At 55.8% G+C, this 18589-nt stretch overlaps 1 protein-coding gene across 3 annotated transcripts; it reads right to left on the bottom strand.

Moving 5' to 3' along the window:
- Positions 1 to 499: 499 nt before the first annotated feature.
- ENTPD4 (ectonucleoside triphosphate diphosphohydrolase 4) lies at positions 500 to 11696 on the bottom strand. Of its 3 annotated transcripts, none has more exons than XM_078855228.1 (13): positions 11424 to 11696; positions 8784 to 8888; positions 8191 to 8466; positions 7235 to 7440; positions 6898 to 7048; positions 6334 to 6437; positions 6166 to 6234; positions 5319 to 5473; positions 4277 to 4470; positions 3038 to 3401; positions 2570 to 2655; positions 1975 to 2136; positions 500 to 1816 (listed from the first exon to the last, which is right to left on the bottom strand). In XM_078855228.1, exons 2-13 carry the CDS (start codon positions 8789 to 8791, stop codon positions 1576 to 1578), a joined length of 2016 nt encoding a protein of 671 aa, XP_078711354.1. In that variant the 5' UTR covers positions 8792 to 8888; positions 11424 to 11696; the 3' UTR covers positions 500 to 1575. The 3 variants fall into 3 exon arrangements, with proteins under 3 accessions (XP_078711354.1, XP_078711355.1, XP_078711353.1); XM_078855229.1 differs by having other exon boundaries at positions 5346 to 5473; positions 8778 to 8888; XM_078855227.1 differs by having other exon boundaries at positions 8778 to 8888.
- Between the last annotated feature and the right edge of the window lie 6893 nt (positions 11697 to 18589).

Consider the following 18589-nt stretch of genomic DNA (forward strand, 5'->3'; position numbering starts at 1 on the left):
GGAGGAGGTGGAAGGCATCGGTGACATGAACATCCAGGGCCACGGTCGATGTTTAAACGCACGGTGCCACTAACTGTGCCTCGCTGCAAGCGCCTGGGTTTGACTAGACTCGGGTACCTTTGAGTTTATTGTATGTTCCCCCTTTGTTCTGCATGGGTTTCCTCCAATTGTTAATTAAAACAGTAATTGATGTTGGCCAAACATCCTAATGCTGACATACTCCCTGAGCATCACCCCCTACTCAACTTGGCAGGATCTTCCTAAAGTCATGAGACTCGGTGAGGCTTCCCGGGGTGAACACGCTAAATCAAAATTGCCCAGCGCTGAAAGTGAATAAGACCGACTTACCACCCTTGCCAATGTGTCCCAAGTTCTTCAGTGGTGTGGAATATTTGTTTGTGCTGTGCCTAGGCTAGCGTCGTGTTTGAGTAGCTGCCACTTCACGGTGTAAATGTCGTTGGGTGTTGTGAACCACCCAGAGAGTGCCGCTGGTTGGGAGGTTGTGCGCTTTATTCCGTCCGCAAGATTCACGCCCGCGCGCTCTTTCGCCACTCAGTAAACGTCCGGGAGCCAACCCCCCACCACCCTGGTCGCTTCCACTTGTGTGTCCGTGCACATGGGGGCGGAGCGGTGGCGCAGCAGTTAGCACGCTGCACTACGAACCCTGCTGTGTAAACATCACCGCGAGGGAGACAAAGGCGGCCGGACGTGGTTGATTCCATCCACCCCCTGGTGCTGTGCCGACCTTCATAGGTACCACTCGCTCGCAGCACTTGCCCCGACAGTCTGTTAAGGCTATACGGGGTTGCCAGTGCACTGAATGTCTTGGTGCTGGAATGAGTTGCCTGGCCGCCTTTGTCTCCAATGCTGTTTACACACTGCACCAGATATGTATTTGAGGCTGAGTCGACCTAGGGGAGGCAGAGGATGGATTAAGAGGTCACCGGTGTTGGCGTCGAGCTGAGAGCGAACCCGGGTTGCCGGGATAGTAGCGCAATGCATTAACCCGCTACGCACGCACACACACACAATGGGAGAGGTACCTACAACCAGACGTGCAGAAATTCTCTGCAGCATTCATTTCACGCTAGCAAATATACACACACATCACCGTGATAAATTATACAAGCAGCGCACTTCCAAGCATTGGGATGATTGCTTTCTCTCTATAGATCTCTCTCCAGCCGTCTCTCGCCGCCCCAACAGCACCACTAGAATGTACATCCAACGTTGCTGTTAATGAGTGCACAGGCGGTGCAACTGCACCAGCTCTGCAGTGGGTGCCAGATGCCTGGCTACAAGATTCTGAGGGGAGGAGTTAATTAGACAGGGTCGGTTGTGCGGGCTCGTCCGTGGGAATAGTGGTCTGGGTCCTGCACCGCACACGGTGGTCAACGTCAATCGGCCGTCGGCGAACGGGCTTCGATGTCCTCACGACGGCGATCTCCAACGATTCTCTACGATCCCGAACACCGGCCAGCGTCGTGGCGCAACCGCCGCCGCCTTCCTGCCGCCACAACTCCGACCTCCCGACCCCCAGAGGCTGGACACCCCGAGAAGCCCCCTCGCTCCTACTCAGGGGGCACCGCCCTCTTCCATCCACAGTAGCGCAGAGGAGGCGGACGAGGCAGGGGAGCTGGCCGCCAGGCGGCGGTGGATGCGACGCAGACGGAGGAGGTACAGCAAGATGGCGAGAGCGACGACGAGGAAGCAGGCGGAGAAGAGGTGGGGGTTGTAGAGGAAGGAGGAGTAGCGGCGCCATGGAGAGCGGGGCCCACGTGGCCCCTCCCCCACTCCCTGCTGCTGGTTCATGTCCCTGTGGGGTGGTGAGCGACGATGATGATTACGCGTTTATAAAAACCCTCAACGCACAGGCTCTGCACTGCACCCAGTTCCGTGTGCCCCGTGCTCGCCGCGGGTCCCTGTGCGGCACAGTCGGCTATGTACAGTGCGAAATGAGTTCAACATGCATACCTGAGTGGTAAGAAGCGTGTGCGGTAGAGGATGGCTCCCAGCGTCCACTGCACCTCCTTGTCATAGACTAGCTGCGCGGTGCGGAGCCCAGCGTAGCTCTCGGGGAAGCCCAGGCCGGAGTGCAGCATCTCGTAAACCCACGCCGACTTGAAGCACTGGTACCTGCGTCGCGCCGCGGCGGTGGTGATGGTTACAACGCTCTGCCGAGGAACGCCTAATGACTTTTATACTTTGCCATCGTAGCGCCCCTAGTGGACACGGCTGTCAACGCCAGTTAATTCGTCTACGCATCACTGCCGTCAGCCATGACCAATTCACTGCTAGATCAAGGCCTCCCCAAGGCATAACCATCCCTCTGGATCCTGCGTCTCCTTCCCGGCACGTCCCACCGTTGGCTGCCGCCACCTTCCCACGCGTCCGGCCCATGCCCACACCCAGTGTGCGACGGTCAATGTCACGGCGACGTCTCTAGCCTGCACGCGTTCCTGCGTCTGGCACGGGGGATTAATTCACAGCGTGCGTCTCTCCTTGTTCCTGTGTGCACTGTCGGTGTACCCTCGTGCGTGCGTCGGGAGCACGGCTCCATGCCACTCACTTGAGGCGGTGCGTGTCGGCGTGCGGCGAGTAGAGTTTGCGCTCAAAGCGCTCCACCAGCGTGCCCCAGCGCGTCGCACAGTACTCCTGCCGGCAGAGTACACGCAGCACGCGGTGTTCAGCTTACAGAGCACGCAATGCGCAGGCTGCGGTGCGCAGGAAATAGCACAGCACGAAACACTCAGGTGCACAGCATAAAGCGTGCACAGTACATAGCGCGGAGAGCACAGTTATACATAGCGCATGCATCGCATACAAGATTTGGCCATGAGGCAGCCCCACCAAAAAAATCAATGACGAATCAAAATACGGGTGACAAAAACCCATAGCCGACTCACGAATAGAATATATAGCACAGGGCATAGCACAAGCATGAGACCGGACGAGTGAATCGTTACATCATCGCAAGCCAAATCACTATCACTGACAAACTTGAGGCCCGGCGAGCCGTGGCGGCGCGAGCCCTCACCGCGGCGGCCTTGGCGTATCTGCGGGCGTCGTAGGCCCCGCCGATTCTCAGCACGTCCTCGGTGCAGTAGTAGAACTCGGAGAAGCCGTAGAACTCCCCGGCGCCGGCAAGAGCCGGCAGGTCCAGGGGCGGCCGCAACGCACCGGTCAGGAAGGGCCGCACGGCCGCCCGGCACCCATCAAAGTCTCCGGCGCCACGCAGGAGCAGTCGGCGAGGGGGGGTGCCCCCCCCGGCCCCCCCTCGCCGCTCCACCGTGTCCGCCGCCTCCGCCGGGAGGCAGGGGTCGTCCACGAGGGGGGGGGCCGGGGCGCCCCCCACCGCGGGGACGAGCGCCACGGACGGAGACGCCCGCACAGCGGAGGCGCTGGGACGGCACGACGGGTGGACGAGTTAAAGAGTGGGTGGGTGGGTTGGTGGGTTGGTGAGTGGGTGGACGAGTTAATGAGTGACGTAGTGAGTGGGTGGGTTGGTGAGTGAGGTAGTGAGTGGGTGGGTGGGTGGGTTGGTGAGTGACGTAGTGAGTGGGTGGGTTGGTGAGTGACGTAGTGAGTGGGTGGGTGGGTTAGTGAGTGACGTAGTGAGTGGGTGGGTGGGTTAGTGAGTGACGTAGTGAGCGGGTGGGTGGGTTGGTGAGTGACGTAGTGAGTGGGTGGGTTGGTTGGTGAGTGACGTAGCGAGTGGGTGGCGGGGCGTGTTGTGAGCTGCAGTATGGTTGTTGAACACAGTCCGGCAGACCAAATCTTTGCCATGGGCAGAGGAATCAATGAGTGATGTTCACAGGAACGTTCACAATGGCAGTCGTAACTATAAAACTGACCGCGAGTGAATCGGTGCCAGACCATTGATCACCCGGACTGCTGCCTCATTGAACGCTTCCCAGTGCAATGTGACAGCAACACCCACGCTCCCTGAAGGGGGGCCCACACCTTCCCTTGACCACGCCAAACCGGAATCCCTCATTGGGATTCCGGTTTGGTCCTACGAGGAGGACGTGCCGTGCACGACCGGTTCACTCAAGGCAAGGAAGCCCGTGTTTAAACACCCGGTCACGCGTGTTTAAACACCCGGTCACGCGTGTCAGGAATGAGTGCGAGCATCTCGCACACTCGTACACCTGCTGGTGCTCACTCGCTCAGACGCGCAACGTAGACTTGCACACGTTTATATCTACTCGGGCACACTCTGCGCAATCACTTGCGCGTCCTCTTGCTCGCACACTCGCGACGCCACCTTGCTCACCGCGCGGTTCCGTTGTCGCCGTTCAGCGCCGCGGCGGCGTCGGTCGCGTTGAGCAGCGCCTGCTCGTAGCGCTGGCGCACGGCGTTGGCACCCGAGCCCAGGAAGGTGGTGACGAACACGCGGTAGATGTGCTGCGTGTGGTGTTCGTCGCAGCCCAGGTTGAACTCGGCCAGGGACGACTTCGCGATCTCCTCCTGAGACACGCGCAGACAAAGGTGCCCCCCCCACCCGTGTAGCCTTCACAATCCTGCAGGGGAAAGTGCCGTTGGGGGGCAGCGCCTGCAACAACTGGCACGGTGCACCCACGAGGAGGAGGAGGGGGGGGCGGTGGGGCCGACACCGCTCCTGGCCACCGTTGTCAAAGTACTCAAAGTCGACATTCAGCCCAGGAACCACTTCGGATATTCGTCACCGACGTTGGCCGTGAGCGGGAATCCGACCGAGTTGGCTGCAAGCAGGCGACTGTGCGGCCACGCGAGACCAGACGGTCGCGGCCGCGTGCGGTTGGCGTTACTCGCGAGCGAGTTGCTCGCGCAGCAATTTACGCAACGGGGGCAACTATGAGGAGGGAGGAGGAGGAAGATAAGGGTAGGCCTCCGCTAAACGCCGTGGCACGCAAGCGGAGAGGCAGCACGTGCAAGTGGCCGGTAAGCGATGGGATGGGGGCGGGGGGGGGGGTCGCCACCTGCCCGGGTTTGACCGACTGGACACTCCAGGAATTGGCGTCTGTGTTGGGGTGGCGAACCCAGTTGTACCGAGATCCGGTGCCTGCATTGCCGGTGCCAGCATTGCCGTGGACTTTATTGCAAGAGGCCGCACGGTGTTGATGATAGCCCCAGGCCAAGAAACATGTCTGGGTTTGGTCACCGGAAAAGGTAGCGACCCTTAGGGTAGGCGAGTAAGTGGTTAGGGGAGGGTGGTAAGCAACTGTGGGAGAGTGTTTGTGCAAGTGGTGGTGCGTGTGTGTGCGGGGGGGGGGGCACGTGTGAGCATGTGTGGTGGGGGAGAGACGAGGAAGGAAAGGAAGAGGAGGGCTAGTGACCTGTGCGGCGCCGCTGCCGAAGCTTACGCTCTTGGGAACTTCGTACGCGACCTGCGTGGACGCGCCGCCCATGTCCAGGATCCCCACGGTGCGCTTCCTGCCCCCGCCCGCGTGGGGGGCCCCCCCGCCGGGTCCCACCGCCTCCTCCCCCTCGTCTGGGCCATTCGCAGGTCACAATGAGAGGAACGGAGGTGAGAGGACACAACAAGGCACAGAGACCTATCGACAGATTGATAGAGACCCATAGACTAACACGGAGACCCAAAGACAAGGATTTGCACATATAGGGCACTTACTTGAAGGCTTTCGCATCTCAACGCTTCTTAGATCTCGTCTCAACCATTCTATTTCCCTGGAGCAGTCTAGCCTAGGGGACCCCCAGTGGCAGCTATCCCAACTTGACATAAGTTGTACGCAGCACTGGCCTGCAAGTGGGAATCTGGCAGGCATTTAGCTCCCTAACATCTTGCCATACGCAAGAACAAAATAGTCTGTTAGGGGGAAATGTTGCCAAGTGTTTTTTTTCCAATTCAAATTATTTGCGGTGTAATTTTTCAAATGTGGTCAATTTTCACCAGGATGCCAGTGCCCATCGTGGTTCGGATAACATAACGGGATCTGTAACATCTATTGTGAAGCAGACAGCGCACAGTATTTATACGGTTAATACTGCAGTGTTAACCAGGGCAGCCTGCCACAGCCTCACCGCAAACCTCCGCAACGAGCGGCGAGCACGCCACCACCGGGCCGCGTCGCCTACGAACAACTGACGATGATTCCGGTGTTGGTAAAGAATGTTAGGAATGATGACAACGACCGATAGCGATGACGCCGGGCAAATCCTCACCCTCCTCCTCTTCCTCCACGTGATTGAAGCGATCCAGAACAAAGTTGATGCCAATCCACGCGTATACACCTGGGACGCACACGCGCACACACATACCACAATAACTCGCGCACATACAACCAACTGGGTTGGCACCACTGCATGAGATGCGTGAGCCAGTGACCTCACCCTCCTGCTTGCCCGAGATGACCTCGACGTGCGAGTCGGAGAAGAGGAAGTCAAACTCGAGCGGGATGTCGGTGCGCAGGTCCTCCAGGATTGCCTCCTGCAGACTGCAGAGACAGACAGTGAGACACAGTGGTACGGTCCACCACACTCTTCGTGACACAGTCCACTCACCTCCAATAAAGGTACACTGCTATTCACTAATGGTACAGTCCACTCTTCTAGTAATGGAATAGTCTACTTTGAATGGCATTGGAAACGCCACTCACAATCCCGAAGACACGGTCGAGTGTGCATGTACAAGAGACACGTACACCCACAAACTAAAATAACAGCCGCCATTCACCACTAAATGGTGGTGACGTCACCACAGCACTTGTACCGGGCTAGGTGCATTTTGAGGCCCTTGAGTGAAGTGTCAAAGGCTCGCTACTGGCAGTGAGTCGATGTTGGGCATGAATGGAACTCGGGTTCATCGTGCAGTTCGCGAACCACCTTGCCTACCGCTCCCCACACACACAAGACACACGCAGACACGCACGCCGCAGTAGCAGCAGCAGGCATCACCTGTCGGGCAGCAACCTCATGCCGGCAGTGCACAGGATGTAGAGCGGCGTCTCCCTGTGCTTGCCCAGGGGGATGTGCGACGCCGCAAAGCTGAGCAGCGGCCGGATGTAGTCGCTCGCCTTCTCGGGGCTAGGAGCCAGCGTGGAGATCCCTACCACAGCACGGCACGACAGCACAACATAGCATACAACATAGCACACAGCAAGGCAAACAGCAAGGCACAATGCAGCACAACACCGGTGGGGCGAGCGCAGAATATGAAAGAGGACAATGAACGGACCGTGCCGATGCCGACAATGACCCCAACGTGGCCGACCCGGTGCTGCCGGGCACTCACCGGGCTTGATCTTCTTCACCACGGGGTTGCGACTGCGGTCTCGCATCTGCCGGATGTCGAGTAGGTCGTGCGGGTTGCCATTGTGCGGCGGCCACACGTACACGAAGACACGCGTGCCGCTGCTACCGCAGTCCACCACCACGCCGTACGACAGCGCCGCGTCCAGCGTGTCCGTGGCCTCCGCCTGCAGCATGTGCTCCAGGAACCTGCACGCACCATCACCACGGTGACCACCATCGGTGACCACCACCGGTGACCGCCACCACCGGTGACCGCCACCACCGGTGACCGCCGCCGTTGTCACCACCGTCATCACTTTCACCACCGGCGGCGTCTGCATAACCATCACCATAACCACTACCTCCAATATCACCACCACTGTCAACGTTACCACCACATCCCATCAGCCACATGGCGGTTCCTTCTGGGAGTGCACCTTAGTAGCATTGGTTCAACACAACCAAATTCTGGACTGGTTTCTACATCGAGTGTCTCATCAATGCTCGTGATGGTAATAGATAACTTTCCATTACTTCACGGCACACACCCTCCCCAGACCCTCCATTATATTACCACAATCTCCTCCGCCGCCTCCTCTTTAATATTTCACAAACGCTTTTACTGCCCGGGCGGAGAGCGATCGCGAGCGCCGTGCCAAACTCCGTACGGCGACGTGGCACTGGCAGCAGCTGCCACGTCACACAACAGCGACACCACTCACCCAGCCACTCGCCCAGCCACTCGCGAGACCGCTCATGCAGCCACTCACCCACCACTCGTACCGCCAGCCACTCCAGCGAGCGCTCGAGTGGCCGGGTGCCGGTTGTCGTTAATACGACGGCACGTGCGTCGCGATGCTGTTCAGACAGCCGGCGGCCATTCAGCCGGCTACTCGAGCGCAGCACGGACTCTGGTACCGCGTGTGCCCGTTGATCCCCCCCTCCCCCGGCTCCCACCTCTCAAGGGCACGGCTCCCCGTGCGCTGCGCGCCGGCCGAGTGCGCCGCCCCCAGCACGTAGAGGCCGCACAGCAGCACCAAAGTGGCCAGCGCCAGCAGCAGCGCCAGCAGCCTGCGTGGCGCGGGGGGCGCCCCGCCTGCCCCCCCCGCTCCCAGGCAGCACGAGGAGATGGCGGCGGCGGCGCCCGGTGGCGCTCGCGGAACGGCGGCGGCGGCGGCGCACGCGGCGCAGCTGAAGTGCCACGAGGCCGGCAGCCGGCACCATGAGAAGAGCCTGAGGGAGCGAGAAGGTGGAGGAATGAGGAGGGGGGGGGATGAGTGTGGATGGAGTGAGGAGGAAGGAGACGTGAGGTTGCGAGTTAAAATCCTGCTTGGGGGGGGGGGGTGCGGGTGCTGTGTGTAATGGGTTGTGTGTGTAATGTCTTTGTTGTTGGTGTATAATTAGTTGTGCACGTAACAGGTTTTGTATCATTTTGATGTGTGCATGTGCAATGGGGTGTATGTATAATGAGTTGTGTGTGATGTGTTGTGTGTATGCGTGCACGGTGTTGTGTATTGTGTACAAGTGCGTGCGTCCACGCGTACCAGCACCTGGCCATCAATCAGCTGCTCCCCCCCAGCAAGACTCGCCGTGTAGCCTGTGGCTCATCACTGCGCACCGCCTGGGCCTCCCCACGGCATCGCCACCGCGTCTGACTACAGACCAACATCATCACCATCAGCATTACTCACCCCATCATCACCAGCAGCCTTATTCTCATCAACATATTTTCTATCGCTACCATCAGTACAATCCTGTCATCATGCGTGACACCATATCCGTCTCCGAGATAACACCAACATCATCGTCATTATCACTAAAGTCTTGCAGGAGTAGGCTGTGGGGTGGATGCCGTGCAGGATATACGTAGTAGCTGTTGTAATGTCTTTGACAGCATCATAATCATCATTATTAACAACATAGCCAACAATATCAATTAATATAACCAGAACCCTATTGAAAATATCATTACCACCACTAGCATCAATTAAATAGTCATAACTGTCATGATTAACATCACCCTCATGAATAACATCACAAAAACATCATCACAATATCAGCATTAATATCATCATCAGCATCCTTCCCAGCGTCACCAATATTGTGACACGAACTCCACCAATAAATCCACCAGCCAGCACCGCGCCTCTGGACAGCGTCACAACTCGAAAGGCCACCACCACCACCACCACGCCTCTGAGCGGCGTCACAACTCGAAAGGCCACCACCACCACCACCACGCCTCTGAGCGGCGTCACAACTCGAAAGGCCACCACCACCACCACCACGCCTCTGAGCGGCATCACAACTCGAAAGGTCACCACCACCACGCCTCTGAGCGGCATCACGGCCACGCGTCACCGCACCTCCAGCTGCGCGGTTTCCCACCGCGTCACTCGATTACAGCGCAAAGTCAACAGCGCACACAGCACACACACAGCGTACACACAGCACACGCACACACACAGCGTACACACAGCACACGCACAAACACAGCGTACACACAGCACACGCACACACACAGCGTACACACACAGCGTACACACAGCACACGCACACACAGCACACACACAGCGTACACACAGCACACGCACAAACACAGCGTACACACAGCACACGCACACACACAGCGTACACACACAGCGTACACACAGCACACGCACACACAGCACACACACAGCGTACACACAGCACACGCACAAACACAGCGTACACACAGCACACGCACACACACAGCGTACACACACAGCGTACACACAGCACACGCACACACAGCACACACAGCACAGAAGGGAAAGGTCCCCCGTGTAGGCGACGCGGACGATCGAGGGCAAGTGTTTTTTAGCAATATCCTGGCTGGCCGCCTTTGTCTCCCCACTGCTAATGTTTGCTACATGGCGCGCTGGGTATTCATTCAAAGATACAGTACAAGCACACATTACATAGTACTGTACTTGGCGACACGTGTAACCAAGTGCAGTGTGTACAGTGCACACACGAGTACAGTCGACCCATGATCGCCGATACCCGGACATGAACCCCTCTGGCTCCGCGTCTGGGTCAGTAGGGAAGAGGAGGCCAAGCACCGCCAGAGCTCAGTCGAGCAGTGCGGGCCCGACCGCCGCCAGCAGTGGCGTCGAGCGGGCTATTGCAGCGCTGCGCCGTTCACTTTCGAGCTGGTCGACTGCGCATACACACAGCCATGTCCACACGGCACGGGGTACACACAGCCATGTACACACGTCATGTCCACACGGTACTACACACGCCATGTACACACGCCATGTCCACACGGTACTACACACGCCATGTACACACGCCATGTCCACACGGTACTACACACGCCATGTCCACACGCCATGTCCACACGGTACTACACACGCCATGTACACACGCCATGTCCACACGGTACTACACACGCCATGTCCACACGGTACTACACACGCCATGTCCACACGGTACTACACACGCCATGTCCACACGGTACTACACACGCCATGTACACACGGTACTACACACGCCATGTACACACGGTACTACACACGCCATGTACACACGGTACTACACACGCCATGTCCACACGGTACTACACACGGTACTACACACGCCATGTACACACGGTACTACACACGCCATGTCCACACGGTACTACACACGCCATGTCCACACGGTACTACACACGCCATGTCCACACGGTACTACACACGCCATGTCCACACGGTACTACACACGCCATGTACACACGGTACTACACACGCCATGTACACACGCCACTACACACGGTACTACACACGGTACTACACACGTCATGTCCACGCGGTACTACACACGCCATGTCCACACGGTACTACACACGCCATGTACACACGGTACTACACACGCCATGTACACACGGTACTACACACGCCATGTACACACGCCACTACACACGCCATGTCCACACGGTACTACACACGCCATGTACACACGGCACGGGGTACACACGGAGGGTACACACAGCCATGTCCACACGAGACGCGCTCGGAAAGTAACCCAACTGCACACACACGCAGCCGCGTACAGTGCGCGTACTGTACACATACTGCACGTACAGTGTGTGTACAGTACCGAAGTGCGCAGGCGAGCAACTCCGCTCATTTATCCGCCGCCTCCGCGGTGGTCGCCCCGCGCGGCCCGCGGTCGCCACTCACCCTGCGGCAGCGCCTCCTCCTCGCCGCCGCCGCCGCCGCCGCCTCCTCCTGCCGCACGCCCAGGCGACGGCCACTGACCAACACGACGCACGCAGCCTCGCTGGCCGGCGTCGTTAAGGAGCAGCAGGAGGAAGAGCAGGAGGAGGAAGCAGAGCAGCAGCAGGAGGAGGAAGCAGAGCAGCAGCAGCAGGAGGAGGAAGCAGAGCAGCAGCAGCAGGAGGAGGAGGTCGAAGAAACGAGGAGTCGGCCTCCCCCACCTCCTCTTAGCCGGGATGCCGTAAAGGAGCTCACGGCGCTCAGCACGACCACTTCGCGACACTTCACGACCGTGTGGCCACGTGTCGCTGGGAACACTGGGAGGCGACCGGCTGCGGTGGGAAAACTCGCTTCGCTGCTGCACCGATGCTGAACTTGACATCTATTAAATACAAAAAACTCCTTTAAAACGTTTTTTTTAAGCAACGTTTTTATTAACAACTTCGTTTAACTCACGGTCGAGAAGTGCGTCGATGATGCGGTGCCTGATCCACATCAACGCTTTTACTTGAATTAATTGATTACTTCCGCAACTCGTTGACACGGAGCGTGCGCGCCTGGGACACCGCGTGGCGCCTGCTTCTTGGGCGAGGCGATTCCAGAGTTTAGGGACCGCGGCGTTTTTGACGTACACAAATAAATATTTAATTAATAAGCCGTCCATACAAAATGTGAATTGCTTTAAAAGAGCCAATTCATTTATTAATCGATGCCGATTTTGATACAGGCATGCATTGTCTCCGGAGTACGTGTGCAACATTTTCTATTCATTGGACAACAGGAAGTAGACTACATTTAGATTGCAAGATTTGACCACGACAAACATAGAAGTCAAGTTAAGTAAAATCGTTGAAAAAAGCCAGACGTTCCGTTTGTCTGTCAACAACAACTATTATTATTAGAGCCTTTCAGAAGGCCTGAACCAAAAAGTTATAGAAAGTCGATCCCCTCCCCGAGATGTGGGGGTAAAAATTTCATCCAACAGCTCTCCAGAAATTGTCGACCCCCCCCAAAAAGAAATGTATTTTGTAGGCAAGTAACCCCCAATACACCCTATATAGTATACAGTACCTACACGCCCTATATAGTATACAGTACCTACACACGCGATATAATATACAGTACCTACACGCCCTATATATACAGTACCTACACACCCGATATAATATACAGTACCTACACACCCTATATAGTATACAGTACCTACACGCCCTATATATACAGTACCTACACACCCGATATAATATACAGTACCTACACACCCTATATAGTATACAGTACCTACACGCCCTATATATACAGTACCTACACGCCCGATATAATATACAGTACCTACACACCCTATATAATATACAGTACCTACACACCCTATATAGTATACAGTACCTACACGCCCTATATATACAGTACCTACACACCCGATATAATATACAGTACCTACACACCCTATATAGTATACAGTACCTACACGCCCTATATATACAGTACCTACACGCCCGATATAATATACAGTACCTACACACCCTATATAGTATACAGTACCTACACGCCCTATATATACAGTACCTACACACCCGATATAATATACAGTACCTACACACCCTATATAATATACAGTACCTACACGCCCTATATATACAGTACCTACACACCCGATATAATGTCCCTACACACCCGATATAATATACAGTACCTACACACCCTATATAGTATACAGTACCTACACACGCGATATTATAGTAGCTGCACACATGAGGGGGGAGAAGAGGACATCAGTGGGGGCGACGAGTTCGAATGTCGGCCTTAGTGCTGCGTGGAAGCAAATCATCAAATAATATTCTTTAAATACATGCCTATAAAGGGCAGCATACTTCAACAGGGATTAACCGTTGGTAGGGCTATTTTAATACACATAATAGACAGGAAGGACACGATCAAAGGGCTCGCATAATGCACGTGCATCATGTACGTTGACTCGGCAATCCCCCCCCCCCACTTTGTGCAAGAGCGCAGAAGCGTGGTCACCACATCTACGCCTCGATATAAGGAGTGAAACAGGTGGAGGACTTCTCCACAAATCGGGCTGTCGCCTGATGAAGCTGGTTGTAATTACTGGCGAAACGTCGTACTCAGATTGTGAATGTCGTGGCTTGGCTCTCCAACACACCGGTTAGTGCTGTACTAGTGACGAATTGCCCACGTTCTGTTTACGTGACAACCCTTACTAGTTGGCTGTGGCGGGTTTTAACGACACATTTATATATTTACGCGATTTCACCCAAAAACCCTCTATTATGAACGAAATTATGATTTACACATCCCATCGAGCACGCGGCTTTCCGTTTGGATGTGAATATTTGTTTTAAATCAGTGTTGAACCAATGGTGGGGCCCTCCCAGATGTTTATAAAGGCGATGACCCACTGCCCTGTGTTGACGCAATACTGCTGGGGGTAATGCACTCCCAGAAGGAAGGCCGTGGTGCTGATGGGATGTGTTAAACATACATTTATACGTGTTTGTAGAGGGACAGCTGTGGAAAGTGCATTGTGTGGTGTGTTCAAGTCAGGTGCAGTTGCCATTCGCCCCGAATGCGCCCGGTCTCGTCTGATCTGGGCAGCTCAGCTTGGATGGGAGGATGTATGGGAACACCAGGTGTTATAGGCTTGTGCTGTGAGATGGCCAGAGATTATGGCGGTGCAGCAATGAATGTTAAATATATCTGTGTGGAGCTCTGAGTGTGTGCGTCACCTCTGGGTTCTTCGCTTCTCCTACATGCAAATTCATGATGAGTGTGTGCGTCTCTCTGTGTACCATGCTTTGTGTATCTTTGTGTCGGAATCCTTGTTTTTTCTGTCCGTGTGTGTCTGTCAGTTTCTTTGTGTCTCTGTGTGTCTGTATATACGTGTGGTGTGTTTGTCTCTTTTCTTTGTTTGTGTCTATGTGTGTATCTTTGTTTCCGTCATATGTATTTGTGTGCGCTTGTGTGTGTCTGCCATTCGCCTTGTGCGTCTGTCTCTCGGTCACACCCGGTGCGGTGGGCAAACATCAGCGCTGGGGAGATAAAGACGGGCCGCCTTGTGCGTTGTGTGCGTGCTGGCTCGCGACACTCGCCTCAACGGATGTGTGAGCGTGTCCGTGGTGGGGCCTGACCATCAGCTCCAGAGTGTCCGATGGTGAGTGTCCGATGTACCATCGGACACTGCACCCACACAACTCCCAATTGGTGATGGGGCAGTTGTGGAGAGAGTGGAGAGTTTCCCATACCTGGGCAGTGTGCTTATGACCGGCTCCAGTTTAACAGCAGAAGTCTCACTCCGAATCAGTCGAGCGGCAATATATTTTCATCGGCTGCGTAACGCCGCTGTGTGGAAGCTACCTGGTCTGTCGCTCCGCACGAAGCTTCAGGTCTTCTCGGCCACGGTCATTCCCTCCCTTCCCTACGCTTGCGAAACGTGGACCCCCCTAATGGAGCATCTTCGCCGGTTAGAAACATTTAGGCTGGCCTGCCTACGATCCATCCTGGGTTTAACCAGGCTGGATTGTGTGAGGAGCTCACAAATCCTTGAAAGATCTGGGCAAAGTCCCATCGGTGAGCTCCTCCGGCAGGCAAGGCTGCGTTGGCTGGGTCATGTAGCCCGCATGCCCAGCCACCGCATGCCGAAACAGCTTTTGTTCGGCCGGATCGAGGGGGCTAAACGGGCGCGGCACGGGCTAGAGAAGAGATGGAGTGATGTGGTACAGGAGGACGTGGAGCTGAGTGGACTTGCCGATGACTGGTACCAGTGGTGTCAAGATCGGCCTCAGTGGAAGAGGCTCGTGGAGGACGCTACTGGGCAGTTGGAGGCAGTCGCCCTCCAACAACAACAGAGGGCGGAGGAGCGACGCTCACAACAACGAGCGGAGCGCCGGGTGGCTAAAGCACAGCAAGTTGGTACAGTAGGGGGCACAGGTGGTGCATCAGCCAGTCATCTCGGTCATCTCGGTCAGTCGACCCGTGGCACCTGGGTCTGCCCCGTCACCTCCTGCCAGCGGGCGTTCGACACTTCACGTGGCCTCAAGGTGCACATGGCCTGGCACAAGCGTCGTGGTGACGTCACCGCCACTGAGTGATGAATGGCGGTTGTTGTTGTGTGCCTGTGGCGTCGCTAGGCGGCGCAGTTGAGGAGCGCACCACGCGGTTTGTGAGCAGAGCTCGAGCGACGGAAGCGGAGTGGGGGACTCGAGGACGACTCGAGGACTCACGCAGCAGGGCAGTCTCACGATCATCGCGCCCGCCGGGAGACGCGAGCGGGGCCCGGGCATCAGCAGCAGCAGCAACTCGTCAGGGCCACGGCGATGGCTGCCGGGCGAGACTAACGACGGAGCGGCGGTGGAGGATCGGATCGCGTTCGAGATACGGGACGGCCACCCTGGTGGAGATGGAGCGATTCAATTGGAGAGGCGTCGCTGGGTGGATTGTTACGTCGCAGGGTCATGAGAGGTGGCAGCGGCTTGGGGAGCCCTCATCCAGAAGTACATAGACCACGGCTGATGACGATCATGCGCCACAGTGGTGCGAGAGGAAAGTCTCCTGGCATCGTGACCAAGAGTCGTGCCATGATAACCGATTTGTCCGGATATTTTTCAATCGGCGACCGGTTACGCAACGTCACATTTAACAGCCTAGTTCTGTGCAGGTCCGATTTTGGGGGTGAAGTCACGGGGGAGCCGATTGAGAACTAACCCTGCCCCCCCCCCCCACACACGTATGGAGAGCCCCCCTAAAAAAGAGTTCTTGTTTTATCCGTGTATGGTGTTTGTGTTTCTGTGTCCTGCATTGCGTCTTCTCTGTGTCTGTCTCTACCCGTGTCCCGTCTCTCCATCTCTCTGTTCAAGTGGCTGTGTCTCCGTGTCTCTGTGTCTCCATGTCTCGGTGTCTCTGTGTCCCCATGTCTCTGTGTCTCCATGTCTCTGTGTCTCTGTCCCTGTTTCCACACACCTCTCTCTTTCCATGTCCGTGTGTCTCTATCGCCAATCCCCGTCTTTCTGTCTCTCGCCAATGTCTCTGTCACCCTCTCGGCCGTGTCTCTTTGGCGGTCGAGAAGGAACCACGTGCCGCTGGTGCTAATTAACTTCTTTCGCGCCGTACGTAGCCAACGACAACAAACAACACAAAACGCAATTTGAAATAAATGAGTTTTCAATCTAAGAGATTAGTTTTCAAACTGCTCTCTGCTCTGCTTATCGCAGATAAGGCATCGCCACCTTGCCTAAGCGTGGCGCCACTCTGCATCTCGGTGTCTCCATCACGAGAGAGGAGATCTGGGGGCACAAATCGCCGACACATACAGTTCACGTCCTTGCACAATTCCCCCATCCCTCCGCGAGCCACCAACCCGGCAACTCCACACACCACGGGGGGACAGATAATGGAATCAGGGTATTTATTGTGTGCTGTGTTATGTTCATATTTTACACGTCCCATCGTTCTGGGAGTGCAGAATGTCAGCAGCGTTGGTTCAATATGGCAAGGAGTCGAATTGTCCGCTTCGTCATTGTGTTGCTCATTCTCTACAACCACGCGACTGACGATTCTGTGTTGTGTGTTGGATCGAGTTTCTCGTCGCACTCGGATCAATATCTCGCAGAGAGGGTCCGTGCCAATTAACATCTAGAAGTTCACCATCATTACTTCAAACAAGCCTCACTCTGCTGATGAAATACTGAATGGCGAAACCGGTCTGGAGTTTCGAACCAATGCTGCTGATAAGATGCACTCGCAGAGTAGAAGCCGTGTGGCTGATGAGATGTGTAAACAACATGGTCGTCTGTAGGTTACATGGAGGTCCAGAGGTGGGACACGGACGCGTCTGCTTTGCCTCTTCAACGCGCATCGCCGTCGTATTCTGACAGCGGTTCGTCACGAACTAAACCCCACCGACGCAACCGCTCCCGTCCTCTCCATCGGCGAGCCTCGCCTCGACTCCCGGGCGGGGGGCCGCGCGAGGCGGCTCTAGAACGCGCAGCAGCAGCCAGGGCAGCGGCAGCCAGGGCAGCGGCAGCCAGGGCAGCGGCAGCCAGGGCAGCGGCAGCCAGGGCAGCGGCAGCCAGGGCAGCGGCAGCCAGGGCAGCGGCAGCCAGGGCAGCGGCAGCCAGGGCAGCGGCAGCCAGGGCAGCGGCAGCCAGGGCAGCGGCAGCCAGGGCAGCGGCAGCCAGGGCAGCGGCAGCCAGGGCAGCGGCAGCCAGGGCAGCGGCAGCCAGGGCAGCGGCAGCCAGGGCAGCGGCAGCCAGGGCAGCGGCAGCCAGGGCAGCGGCAGCCAGGGCAGCGGCAGCCAGGGCAGCGGCAGCCAGGGCGCGCTGTCTGCCGAGCCCGGCCGAGCGGCAGCTCTGGAGCCAAGCCGTCGCACTCTGCCATTGAGGCGCCGTATGTCGAAACAGGTCCAGAGCTTTGCTTGTGTTGCACCAATAATGCTGCGAATGGCATGCATTCTCAGACATGCATTCTCAGACATGTATTCTCAGAAGGCCGTGTGGCTAATATGATGTGTGATAAAAGAGTTGTGCTTTGTTTTGTTATGAAGAAAGATGGATATGCAAAGGAGGCGAATTCAACACTATATAACATAATTTTTGTTCCTGGGTAGTAAGTGTTATTTCGTAATTGCTTATGCCTAAAAAGTATAGAGAATGGCTATTATTCCCCACAAACTTTGCTTTTGTGACCAGGACAGTGATATTTTGATATTGATTTATTTGCAATGAGAAAAAGGGCGAATTTGTGTCTTTTCGTTCACATAAAGTCAGAAAACAAAACATATGAATCAAAATTAACATGTATTTACACTAAAGTAATACAAAAATGACTACAAAAGATTTAGAAGTAAGTAGTTTTTCGAGATTTACGATTATACTGTGATTATATTGTACACTTTCACGAATCAGCCACCAAATGTGGTCTCCCATCACGTTCTCGTTATACTGTCCTTGGTAGTGGCGTTCAAAGTCCAGTATATACTGATGGAAGCGCTCGCCTTGCTCCTCCGAGTACGCTCCCATGTTCTCCTTGAATTGATCAAGATGAGCATCAAGGATATGGACTTTGAGGGACATCCTACAGCCCATTGTGCCGTAGTTCTTCACCAGAGTCTC

The sequence above is a fragment of the Lampetra fluviatilis genome, chromosome 4 (assembly GCF_964198595.1).
Source record: "Lampetra fluviatilis chromosome 4, kcLamFluv1.1, whole genome shotgun sequence".
NCBI lineage: Eukaryota > Metazoa > Chordata > Hyperoartia > Petromyzontiformes > Petromyzontidae > Lampetra > Lampetra fluviatilis.

Excerpts from the sequence above, each read along its gene's own strand:
- ENTPD4 (XM_078855227.1), bottom strand. Across the intron at positions 2,656-3,037 it reads GATACGCCAAGGCCGCCGCG|GAGTACTGTGCGACGCGCTG; the intron begins GTGAGGGCTCGC and ends CTCTGCCGGCAG. Across the intron at positions 2,137-2,569 it reads GCCGACACGCACCGCCTCAA|GTACCAGTGCTTCAAGTCGG; the intron begins GTGAGTGGCATG and ends GGCGCGACGCAG.